The sequence below is a fragment of the Phyllostomus hastatus genome, unplaced genomic scaffold (genome assembly GCF_019186645.2).
Source record: "Phyllostomus hastatus isolate PE091 unplaced genomic scaffold, TTU_PhHast_1.1 phas_contig_948, whole genome shotgun sequence".
NCBI lineage: Eukaryota > Metazoa > Chordata > Mammalia > Chiroptera > Phyllostomidae > Phyllostomus > Phyllostomus hastatus.
Window position 1 is genome coordinate 3,308,386 of NW_025333993.1, and position 12,471 is coordinate 3,320,856.

At 54.5% G+C, this 12,471-nt stretch overlaps 1 protein-coding gene across 1 annotated transcript in view; it reads left to right on the top strand.

The window, feature by feature from the left end:
- The first annotated feature begins 254 nt into the window (after positions 1-254).
- The window catches only part of C2CD2 (C2 calcium dependent domain containing 2), a 50,911-nt gene continuing 38,694 nt past the window's right edge, over positions 255-12,471 (top strand). Inside the window, exons 1-2 of the mRNA XM_045852487.1 lie at positions 255-924; positions 10,931-11,029. Coding sequence (XP_045708443.1) covers positions 652-924; positions 10,931-11,029 — 372 coding nt within the window. The 5' untranslated portion in view covers positions 255-651. The remainder of the gene's footprint in view (positions 925-10,930; positions 11,030-12,471) is intronic.

Genomic DNA, 12,471 nt, shown 5'->3' on the forward strand with positions numbered 1-12,471 from the left:
CTTCCCGAACAGGGCCACCGCTCTGCGGTTGCCCGCGGGAAGGGGCGGGTGGCGCGCGCGTGTGGCCAAACCAAAGCCCAGAGCGGTGGCGGGGGCGGTGCCCACAAGGGTTGGAAGCGCGGGGCCTTTAAGGGGGCGGGGATGGCGCTGGCGCCCGCGACCTAGGCCCCTCCCCCTCGGCCCCGGCCCCGCCCCGCCCCACGGCCCCGCCCCCCAGCCGGAGTCTCTCCGGCCACTGCTGGGCAGCAGGCGGAACGAAGGGGGCGGCGCGCGCAGGAGGAAGCGCGCCGGGCTGCGGCCCCGGGAACTACACCGACGCCGAGTCGGGAACGCCGGTCTCCGCGTCACCATTGCCAGGTGCGCGGGGTTGGGGCGCAGTCCCGGACTGTGGCCGCCGTGCGCGGGCCGGCTTTTCCGCCAGCTCGCCCCGCCTGGTCTCCCGGCTCCCGGCTCCCGGCTGCCGGCTCGGAGCCCCGCGCCCAGGGCCCCAGGCCCGCGCCGCCGGCAGCCCAGATCCAGCCCGCTGCGCCCCTCCACGCCCCCCGCCGGCCTCTGGCTGATGTCCTGAGCTCGCCACCGCGGGCTACGCGCCCCGCCAGGGGCTGCCCTGGGAAGTTGTGGGGCGAGGCGCGCCGGGTATGCGCCATCACCATGTCCCGCCCGGACTCGTGGTTCGGTGAAGTCCAGTGGCTGGTCTTGGTGTCGCTTTTCGTTGTGGCCTTGGGCACGGTGGGCCTGTACTTGGCGCAGTGGGCGCTGGCCAGGGCGCGATCGCGGTCCCCGCGGCGGGCGGCGGAGCCTGGCGAGGACCGGCGCCCGGAGTCGGACGTGCTGCTCTCCTGGATTCTGACGCTGAACAGCTGGAGGAGCCAGTGGCAGGCCGCCTGGGTGGCCGCCCTGAATCAGGAGGCCGGACGGAAGGGGGTGAGTTTCTGTGAGGGCGGCGGTGGTGCCGCGGGTGGGGTGCGGCGCTCGGCGGGGTGCGGGCTGTCAGCGCTCAGCCTCCTCTGGAGCCTCACGCAGCCCTCGACTGATCCTCAGTGAGCCCTGCCCGGGGACGGCATCCTTGAAAGTTAGGAGAAAGACCCTGGGGAGTCAAGACGAAGTGACAAGACCCTATCCACCACACATGAGGTGTGTCAGGCACTGGCTGTTGGAGAGACGCGTCCGAGGGGCCCATTCCCTTCCGGGTCCCCTCCGCCCTCCCAGAGTCCCAGGTGGATTCCGGCTCCTGGCTGGACACTTTCTGCTTTCGCACCTGATGTATGAATGACTGGGACCCGAATGCGCTCCCATCAGTAGGGCTGTATCCCACCGAGAATGCATTTCTCCAAGGTGTGCTTGCGTTTCCTGGCGTATGAAGTGGGTGGCCATTTGTCGAGAGCCAGCCGCTTGCCAGACATTGTGTTGAGGGTTCTTGGCGCACTCATGGGAATCCTCACAACTCCTGGGACTGTCCACACTTCCCAGGCGAGGAATAGAGGTCTGGAGAGGTTAGGTGACCCGCCCAAGGTCATGCAGCCCGCGCTGGGCAGAGCGGGGATTGGAATCCAGCTACCTCCCGCCCCAAACGAAGCTCAGGGGCCTGTGACCTAACCCATGCCCTGATGCCGCACATTCCTGTGGTTTTGTTTCTTCCGGAATTAATGACAGGGCGACTTATTTTTACTTTTAAGATATCTTAGTCTGATGACAAACTCCTGGTGTCTCCTAGTTCCGGGCAGGAATGGGGGCCTGGTGGGAGTGCGGGGATGGCCTCCCAGCCTTTGTGGGCCCTCCTTGCTCTCAGATCCTGCCCAGGTGTGAGCTGGTGTGTGTGTGTGTGTGTGTGTGTGTGTGTGTGGAGGGGGGGCGGGGCAAAGCCTGTGCCACTGGCAGCGGGAACAGCGAATGCGGTGTGCCTGGGCCCACCAGCCTTCGGAGTGTCCCCGCGTGGCCCTGTGCCTGGACTCTGGGCCACGGCCTTGACTCACACGGCCGTGGGTTTGAAAAACAAAGCGGTACGTACACATGAAAAATAAATGCTTCGAGGTCAGTTGACGGCCGTCTGCCCTGGCGCCTACAGCCCGTGTCCCTGTTGTCCACAGCTGGACATTTCCTGGTCAGGGGAACCACCCCATCTCTTGTGGGAGCCCTAAAGGACTCCCACCCCATGGGAGGCCACCCCATGTGGCCTCACACAGGGGGCCAACACAGAATTGCGCCCCCCCCCCCCGGGCTACCGTCATTGACCCTTGATTGACCTGGCGTCACAGGCCAGGTTCTGGGGCCAAGCCCACCTTGGCTGGTGGTGTTGCGTGAGTTCGTAAGAGCCTTGTCCCTGCTTGCTCCCAAATTCAAGGGTGTGTCGGGTGAGCAAGCTGCAGGGTCCGTCACTCCAACCCTGGGCCTCCCGACGGAGTTCCGGGCGCACAGGCTGGGTCCTGCCTTCCGTGTGTGAGTTGGGGTAGCCCTGCGCAACCCATCCTGCTCTCATTTCCTGCCGTTTCTGGAGTGGCTTCGGGAAACGGGATTCCTCAGACACCACTCCCAGATTGCCCTGGGGCGTCGGAAATTCCTCCCTAGAATGTCTGGTTGGTCAGGTGAAGCTGAGAACCCTAAAGGAACCCAAGGTTTCGAAAGAAAACCTTTCACCAACTTGCTCGACTTGGTGGGAGCAGGGAAGAAGGGCTCCGTGTTCAGGGAGTGGAGAGAGAGCGGGCTCTGTCTGCTCTTGCCCATGCACTGCAGTCACGGGCATCCGTGTCTGCAGACTCCTGCCTGGAAGGGGCCGGAGTGCACAGGGGTCAAGCTCAAAGCAGTGCAGACGCGCCCCTGGCAGCCTTGGGTGGCCGTGGATTGGATCGGATTGTGCTCCCCAGTGCCTGGACGTGTTGCTCAGTTTGAATTCAAATGGAAGGTTCTGCAGGCGGACAGGACCTGGGGAACTCGGCCCCTTCCTACTGACTTGTCACAGACCCTCCCCTGTCTGAGGCCCTCACGGGTGCAGCACCGATGGCAGCATGGCTGCCAGCAAGGCTGGTGTTTCTCTGGGTGTCCTGACCCCGACAGCCAGCTCTGCAGTTTCTCTGTGCCCTCCCTCCAATGCGATCCCCACTAATCCCGGATTAGGGGTGATGCTCCGTGCCCGCTAGGCCCAGAGAGCCACAGCTTAGTGCCTGTCCCCCCCCCCGCCCCCCGCCTGTCCTGTTATCTCTCTGCCCTGGCTGGGGAGGAGACCACTTCTCAGCCTGTCACTGGGGAGGTTGGGGACACACCGGACATCATTAATCATATCCAGCATCTTTGTGAAAGGTGGAATTCTCTGTTGAATGGAGACAGTAACTCCTCTCATTCTAAGTCTTACCCAGCTTTGTATTGTAAGAGCAAAAGGAATCCCAAACTCTTCTAGCAAAGCCCCTTCCTTCTCCAGAGGGGAGACTGAGGCCCAGGAGCCGGAGAGCCTTGCCGGGGCTGACCTGGACCCTGGCCGTCACAGTCCATCCGCATCTGCTCACGTTCCCCCGTGGGCAGCAGATTTGACTCGGAGACCCATGTGTCTCCTTAACTGAGGTCCAGCAAGAAAGGATACGAAGGGGCCCTGGCTGCAGTGGCTCCGAGGGTTGGACGCTGTCCCACAAACCCAAAGGTCACTGTTCCGATTCCTGGTCAGGGCACATGCCTGGGTTGCAGGCCAAGACCCTGGTTGCCGGGGGGTATGAGAGGCAGCCGATGGATGTTTCTCTCCCTCTGTTTCTTCCTCCCTTCCCCTCTGTCTAAAAATTAAGTAAATAAAATCTTATTTTTTAAAGAAAGGATGCAAAGGGTTTGATTGTTTAATGTGTCACCCCCAACTACGGGACCCCTTTCCCCTGGAGACCTGAGGATTGAGTGGTAGCTCGTGGAGCCTCCTTTGACTCTGGGTGACCCGTGACTGGGGCAGCCCCGTGAATCCCGACCCTCACTCCGATACTGTTCTTACATTAGACAGGGTGGCGGGCAGGAGAGGCATTGGGGGAGCCATCACTGCGGCGCCAGCTGGCCGGGCAGATGCCAGGTGTTCGGGAGCGCAGGTGAATTGTCTGGAGAGCTTCGGGAAAACGCACACGCCTTCCCCCTCCCTGCAGTTCGGGCTCAGCAGGCTGGTGGGGGTGCAGGGAGCTTCCCCATGCCAGCTTCTCACTAGGGAGAGGCTGCTGGGTCCAGGCCGGTCCTGACGCCAGCTATCAGCTGGTCGCCCAACACCGCCTGCCTCTCCGCTCTGGTGCATCAAACACCGAATTCCGGTCCATCTGACCACAGTACCATCACGGAGAACAGAGACCCCAGACCTGCCTTTCTCTCTCAGGCACTAGATTTGGAACAAATGCCCTGTCACCCAAAAGCAACAGCTGAGGGTTTCCCTTCAGTTCCCCTGCATAACACTGATGTCTACAGAAGCGTCTGCCAGTGACAGTCAGGCAACCTGGTGACGGTCCACACCCCCGCCACCCACCTGGGGGCCTCTGGGTTGCCGTTCCCGCAGCAGCTCACTGGCTGTGGAAGCCAGGCCTTGTGGCCCAGGGACCCTTGCAGGGAAGCTGGACCGTGCTTCCTTCCCTAGGTGGACGCCCACACGTGGGGAGTCCTGACCCCAGAGTGGGGGCTGTGTCCTGGACGTGTCCAGCCATGGGCCGCCCTGACGCTTTTGTTCCCTCAGTCCTTGGCCTCGGGACATTTTTCAGATGGGTGTTCCAAATGCAAATGACCAAGACTGGGACAGTTTGTGGTTTTCAGGGGAAGAAAACAGGAAAGATGCTGCTTGAACTTGGAGCAGGTCATTCACAGCTCAAACTTGCAGATGAGCTTCAGCGATTTAAAATGCAAACCAAGTGACAAGCCTTCATAGCTTTTTTTCCAGTTACATAGTGGCCACAGTATAAGAAGTCAGTTGGCTGGCCCTGGCTGGTGTAGCTCAGTGGATTGAGTGCAGGCCTGCGAACCAAAGCATCGCCGGTTTGATTCCCAGTCAGGGCACATGCCTGGGTTGCAGGCCATATCCCCAGTGTAGGGTTTGCTAGAGGCAACCACACATTGATGTTTCACTCCCTCTCTTTCTCCCTCCCTTCTCCATCTCTCTAAAATAAATAAATAAAATCTTTAAAAAAAAGAAGTCAGTTGGCAAGAATATGAAGGCAACCTTGGGTAAGGGGGGGCACCCTTCACTGTGAGCCCCACCCCCAAACTGGTCTCATTTCTGCTGCTCAAACATTCAGGGTTCTGCCTGTGGGGGCCTTTCCAAGGGTTATTCCTTTTATCTGGAACACTTATTTCACCTTTGTCCTTATTTAACTTCCGTAAACCTTCCAGAAAGAGATCCCTGGTCCTTCCATACTTCCAGGATGCTGCCCCACCCCCGCCCCCACCCCAGCAGCCTGGGCTGGTTCCTGAATCAAATGGCAACTGGTGGTCACTTGTGTCTCACGGGATTGTGAGCTAGTCCAGAGCCCTGTCTGTCTGGGCACAGCCCACCTGGTGCCCAGTGTAAGGCTGTCTCAGAGCAGGCGGTGGGGGGTGGGGGTGGGGGTGAGGGTGGGGCCTGTTAGAAGCTTGTTACGGGAAGGGGGAGACATGGCGGCCAGGCGCGTCTCCCCAGCTGGACGCAGGCCTTCCCCGCTTGGGAGCCAGCCAGGCCTGGGGAAAACAAGCTGTTTAATGTGCTTTGTGTTCTTCTGAAGAATCAACATGAAAGGAGGCTGGCTCACTGATGACTCTGCAAATTGTCCATAGGAAACCCAGGAATAGGCACCAGGTCAGGTTGTTTCTTGCACCCTCAACCGTTCAGGGAAAGGAAGAGTGGGTGCAGTGTTTTCACTGAAATGCAGCCAAAGCTAACTTGACTCCTGCCTGCTCCTCTTGGGCTGCTGAGTTGGGAGGGGACTTCTTGAGCCGCTTGGAAGAGCTGTGTTCACTGCTCAGGCCAAAAGCCCTGGGGCTGTGTGCCTTTGGGCAAAACCTGACCTCTCTGTGCTTCATCTGCAGAAGAGTAGGTTCAATATGGAAAACAGAATCCGCTCTGCATGAGAGGATAGATATCTCTGTGAGGCTTTTAGCAAACAGAGTCAGTAAAGGTGGGCTGATTTCTTCCAAGCTCCCTTTAAAGAAAACTTTATTTCTTATTGCTCTTAGATTTATAGAAAAGTTGCAAAAGTAATTCAGAGAGTTTCCATATATTTCTTACCCAGTGTCATATCACTGTAGCACAATGTTACTTTAATTTATAGTAAAATGATATTAACATTGTAACAAGACAAGAAACTAACATTGGCACAATGTAACTAATTCACAGTACAATGATATTAACATTGTAACAGTATAAGCCATTAATATTGGCACCATGTTACTATAATTCATGGTACAATGATATTAATGTAACAGGACAAGAAATTAACATCGGCGCGATGTTACTATAATCCATGGTACAGTGACATTAACATTGCAATAGTAAGAGATACTAGCATTGATAGTGGTCTTTAACTAAACTGAAGACCTTATATGAATTTCATGGGTTTTTTCCACCAGTATCCTTTCCTTGTTCCAGGGTCCCATTCAGGCCCCCATGACGTTAAGTTGTTGCTTCCCCTTAGTCTCCGGAAGTCAGGAACAGTTCTGTAGTCTTTCCTTGTTTTCCACAACTGTGGCAACTCTGAACAGTGTCGATTATTCTTTTGCCAAATGTCCCTCAATTTTGTGTTTTTACCCAATTGCCCTGAGGTTCTACCACAGAAGCGATGTGCCCCTTTCCATGTAGTTTGTCGTGGGGTTCATGATGTCATTGTAACTTGCCGCTGGGGACGCTGGCCTGGATCCCTTGGTAGAGGTGGTTTCTGTTGGCTTCTCTTCTTCTGTCTTATGTCTCTGCTTGTGCCATCCATCCCCTCTGGAGTCGAAGGGACCCTGCGGAGATACTTCGAGACTTCATACATCCTGTTATCCTTACTCTCTGTGGATGGATTTTGGCATCTGTCTGCATGATGAGTCTGCAACAATTACTTCTGCGGAGTTTGCTCAATGGTGATTCTTTTTTTGTTTTTGTCTCTCCCACATTTATCCACTGGAATTCTACTGCAAGAAAGAGCTGCCACTTCTCTTCCATCTGTATATTTAGTTGATTATTCACATCAGTGTGGACTCGTGGGTATTTTATTCGGGGTGCTACATGCAACACTGTCACTGTTTGTCTTGTTGCTTCGGTGGCACAAGCTGTTGTGTTCTTCCATCAACATAGAAAGTCGTGTGTGTGTGTGTGTGTGTGTAGCACTTCCTTACTTCCTGGTCCCACAGGTGCTTTTTCTAGACTCTTCTTGTGTTTTTCCCTTTTGTGGCCCCGGGTTCGGCCACTTCTCCAGGTGCCCCTGATCCCTTCTATCGTCAAGGCCGTTCGAAGCCAAGGCCTGAGCATCAGGTGTGCTCATTACTGCTGGGGTCTCATTGCTTTTGCACCTTTTTAGTGGGCAGAGCTGGGAAACATACGTGTGCATATAATACACTCATGCACACGTCTGTATTTCTCTATGTTTCTGTCTGTGCTTTCGAAACCATGACTCGATGCTGCTTGCTGGGCTTCCGGGTCAATAGCACAGAGTTCATCTCATCTGGCCCTTGCCCTGTTTTGAACTTCCTTCTCCAGCGGGGAGGCATCAGGGACTTATCATCTGGGACGTGTTTACTTATTTGGTCGAGTCTAGCATTCACGTAGAGTAGCTGCTGAACTGCTGACCCGTGCCCCAGCGAGAAGCGCGCTTACTGCCCAGATCACGGCGTCTGTGTTAGACACAGCGTTAGGTTCGGCCTATTAGACCTGGGTTTTTGCACTGCCTCGGTGGTCATGATGTTCATTTGTAATGCATTGGGTTCGTTTATTAGTGTTTGCCTTCCATGTGGGGTTCCTCCCACATCCTGATCAAAGAGAGTCTGTATTTACCCAGTGACCTGGGATGCCGCCCTTGTCCACGTTAAGTGTGCAAAGGTATCTGGGTCTGTTTGGGACTTTCTGCTCCTGTCCCCTGGTCTATTTGCGTGTTCGTGTCCTGTCCCCCTCGTCTGGAATGTAGGGGGTCTGTAGTGGGTGCTAACGTCTGGCAGGGCTAGTCCTCCTCACGGTTTTCCTTTCCTAGTGTTTTCCTGGTGATTCCTGTGTGTCGCTTTCCCAGGTGGACAGCAAGTCTGGCCTTAGTCTCCGCAGGGTCGGGAGCACCTGGAATGTGAGTTTGTGGTTGAGTGCTGTGCACACGCTGGGCTTCCTGGAACTTGACAGTGAGGCAATACGAAAGGGAAAGGAACCTGTGTCCTCGTTTTAACCTAGTAATTTATTTCCTCTGTGACACCACCCATTGACGTGAGCTTTCCCGGCAGGATCTTTCCAGGGTTTTAATCCTCAAGGTTGCAAGGTAAGAGGGCGTGGGCTGCACCCACCGATGCCCAGGGCCGGAGGCTGTGTCCAGGCTGCTCACGGCACCGGTGGCTCTTGCGGCTGGGACAGAAGGTGCATTGTTTCACCGTGCTATCGGCAGCTGTCGGCAGCTGTCGCAGCCCCTGCTGATGGGTCAGTTCCCTGCCTGGCACTGGGCTTCGTGCTGGGGGCTGCTCTCTCAGCCAGCCAGCCTGGTACACGGACCGTGTCCTTCCCAGGCTCACGGCGTACCCCTGGCCATAGCAGAGCAAGCGCCAGCCTTGGAGAATGTGGCAGAACAGCCCCCAACTGTGATTTCATCGCTCTTAGGGAGTGGATTTACTTCCCTGATGGTGAATTTTGGGCAGCGAGGTTGGCGGGGTCGGCACAGGACGAGGTGTGATTGAAAGTGTTCTGTGTCTGTTTGCTCTCCTTTGGACCACACGGAATTCTTAAGACGTAGCCCCCAGTGATGCCATTGCCTGCTTATTTGCGCCATGTCTGCCAGAAGAGCCTGTGTGCCTCTTGCAGAATTTTATTTTCCCGCCCCGATCGTGTCTTGTAGCCGGGACCAGCTCCCTGCAGTGGGAGCCCCTGAGCTGGGCGGGGAGTGGGGGGAAGCTGTGGGCACATGCTCTCCTCACAGCCCCCAGTCGGAACCTGCCTGAGCACAATGTGCATCAGGAGGTGTTTTTTTTTTGTTTTTCATTTTTTAAAAATTGATTTATTTTAATTGCTGTTCAAGTGCAGTTTTCTGGCTTTTACCCCCATCCCAGCCCACCACCCCAGCCCTCCCTACCTCCCTCCCTTTTCCACCCCCCTCCCCCCCAGTTTTTTGTCCATGTTTCCTTTACACTTGTTCCTGCAAACCCTTCCCATTTTCCCCTGAAATTTTCTTCCTTCTCCCCTCTGGTCACTGTCAGCCTGTCCTCTATTTCAGTGTCTTTGGTTATGTTTTGCTTGTTGGTTTGTTTTGTTGATTAGGTTCCTGTTAAAGGTGAGATCATATGGTATTTGTCTTTGATCACCTGGCTTGTTTCGCTTAGCATAATGCTCTCCAGCTCCATCCATGCTGTTGAAGAGGGTAGGAGCTCCTTCTTTCTTTCTGCTGCAGAGAATTCCATTGTGTAAATGCACCATAGTTTTTTGATCCACTCATTTACTGATGGGCACCTAGGTTGCTTCCAGCACTTGGCTATTGTAAATAGCACTGCTATGAACATTGGGGTGCATAGGTTCTCTTGGATTGATGTTTCAGGGCTCTTAGGGTATAATCCTAGCAGTGGAATTGCTGGGTCCATTTTTAGTTTTCTAAAACTAAAGATTCGTTTTCAGTTTTCTGAGGAAATTCCATACTGTTTCCCACAGTGACTGCGCCAGTCTGCAGTCCCACCAACAGTGCACTAGGATCCCCTTTTCTCTACAACCTCACCAATACTTGTTGTTTGTTGCTTTGTTTATGATGGCCATTCTGACCTGTGTGAAGTGGTATCTCATTGTGGTTTTAATTTGCATCTCTCTGGTAGCTAGCAATACTGAGCATTTAAAAAAATGGGCAAAGGACTTGAACAGACACTTCTCCAAGGAGGACATACGGAGGATCCAGAGACACATGAAAAGATGTTCAGTATCGCCAGGAAGCATTTTAAGAAGAGTTTCATTCCAGGGTCGGGCTGTTGGCCTAAGTGTTCGGCCTCTCAAGAGAGTTTATTTTAAAACAGACAAGACCTGGTTGGCTGCGCCAGCCCTGGTTTGTTCTCTCCCAAAAATGGCAGTCGTGTTGCCTTGGGGGTCATATTAATTTAATTGCACATCTCTTTCACTTGGAGATTTTGAATGGCAAGAACCTAAACAGATGCAGGCGGATGAGCCACGGGGGAATTTGCAGGGAGGGTCCAGGAGGATGGGCAGAGCCGAAGCAGGGCTGGACCAGGAGGCCGTGGGGCAGGAGCATGCTCCTTGGGCTCCTTTCCAGCCAAGGGTCCCGGCTCCAGGGAGAGGCGGCCGGCCCTTGGGGGCTCCTGCCTACCCACCTCCGGGGCAGTGGGAAGAGAGAAGGGGGTACCTTAAGCACAGCGCCAGGAACCAGGGATCAGGGAGAGGTGATTCTTTAAAAACAATGGGGTTTTCCCCAGAAGAAGGGGAGGACACAGATATGGTGCTGCACCCACGGACCTACCGACTGACACAAGCACCTCCCAAAGAGCTTGCCTTCTTTGTGTTGTGAACGTGAGCATTCAGAACACCCTTCACGACCTTGACTGTGACGGCTTTGCTCTCGTTCCTGTGTTTCTCTACTTCCCATCCATGTCCCATAACCAAATCCAGCCTGAGCCGGTCCCCCCGGGAGCATGCACTTACTGACTTTTGACCATTGCCGCCCCTGAGAAGCATGGGTTTAACAAAAACAAGCTGTATTATATTTTCTCAGATTTGCAGAGCTTTATAGGAAATACGTAATTTTTTCTAAAAAGCAGGCATCACCGTCGTGCATCTGCTTACTGTGCTTTTCTGTCCCAGGGCCCGCTGTCCCTGTCCTTCGAGGAGGACCCGCAGCAGCCGCCCCTGGAGCTGGCAGTGCAGCAAGTGTGGAGCGCGGCCAGGTCCGCCCAGGAGAAGGTGAGCCGGGAGCCGTCACCCGCGTGGGCCTTTCCTTCCCCAGGAAATGCATGTGAAGCGGGTGGGGGTAGTTTATTCTGCCTTAGAATCATGGAAACTGCAGACTCTTTACATGAACAAAATCTGCTCCACCAGCTGGTGAGTGGATAATAAATAAAAGGTGGTATATCCGTACAATAGAATATCATTCAGCCTTAAAAGGAATGAAATTCTGGCCTACACTCTAACGTGGATGAGCCTTGAATACGTGCTCCATGAAAGAAGCCAGATGCAAAAGGCCACGTATTGTGGGATTCCACTGATGTGGAATGTCCCGAATAGAAAAATCCATAGACACAGAAAGTAGATGGGTGGTTGCCAGGGCCGGCGGGGGGGTGGGGGTGGGGCGTGGGTCAGAGTTCAAGGGGAAATGGCGGTGTCCGCTGTGGGTGCCGGGCTTCTTCCAGGGGTGACAAAACTGCTCTAAAAGTGACGGTGGGGTGGTTTAGACACCTCTGTGAAGTGTGGCTTTAAAACATTTAATTCTGTAGTTTAAAAGGGTGAATTATAGGGTATGTGAATTATCTCAATGAAAATATACATTTACATGTATGTGAGTATATATGTACATATTCAGCAATGTGGTGTATTGATTTAAGCCATTAAGGTATTATGTAGAGTTCATTTTACAGTTGCTAACCGGTCACAAGCTGAAATTACTTATTGTTAGTCAAATACCATAAATAATTTTACTGATTTTCTTAAAATGGAAAGTATCTGTAAAAGATCCTACAAAACTTTCTCTTAAATACAAGGCTTACTCCTGTATCTTTCTGCGTTTTATTCTCCAGTTAGAAGCGCACCATTAGCAGACGGCAAGGAGGGGACCCCTCTGTGACCCCAGGTGGAGAGGCAGAGCAGGGCGAGTCCCAGACCGCTGCCCCCCGTGCGTCTCCTCCCAGTCCCAGCTGGAGTGTCGTTTGTGCATTTGAAACGTTTATCGTTTTGTGTGTACAGTTTTACCGTGAGCTTTGTCTGTGCCGGACACGGCAGTTCTGAGACTCATCAGGGCTGGTTTGTGGAGCTCTATTTGTTTGCTTCAACCACCGTTCAGGGTTCTGGGTGGACCAGCACGTCTTTCTCCATCCTCTGTCCGTGGGCAACTAGGCTGTTCTCTCTTTTTCACAAGTGCCACACAGCTGTGGTGAGCTCGAATGTGGACAGTGTCCTAACCCCTCAGGTGCAAGCACCGGACTGTGCGAGGGTAGGCGTGGAGTTGCCAGGCTGTAGGTGTGCACGCTTCGGCTCAGTTGAGTGTTCCAGAACAAGTGTGTGTGTGCGGTGCGGGGGCGGGGGGCGGTCTCTGGAAGTCCTTGGGTTTCCAGCCCCTGTAGAGCTGGAAGGGGCTGGCGAGCAGGGGTTCTCATGCCCGAGTTTCACAGACGGGGGACTGGGGCGCAGAC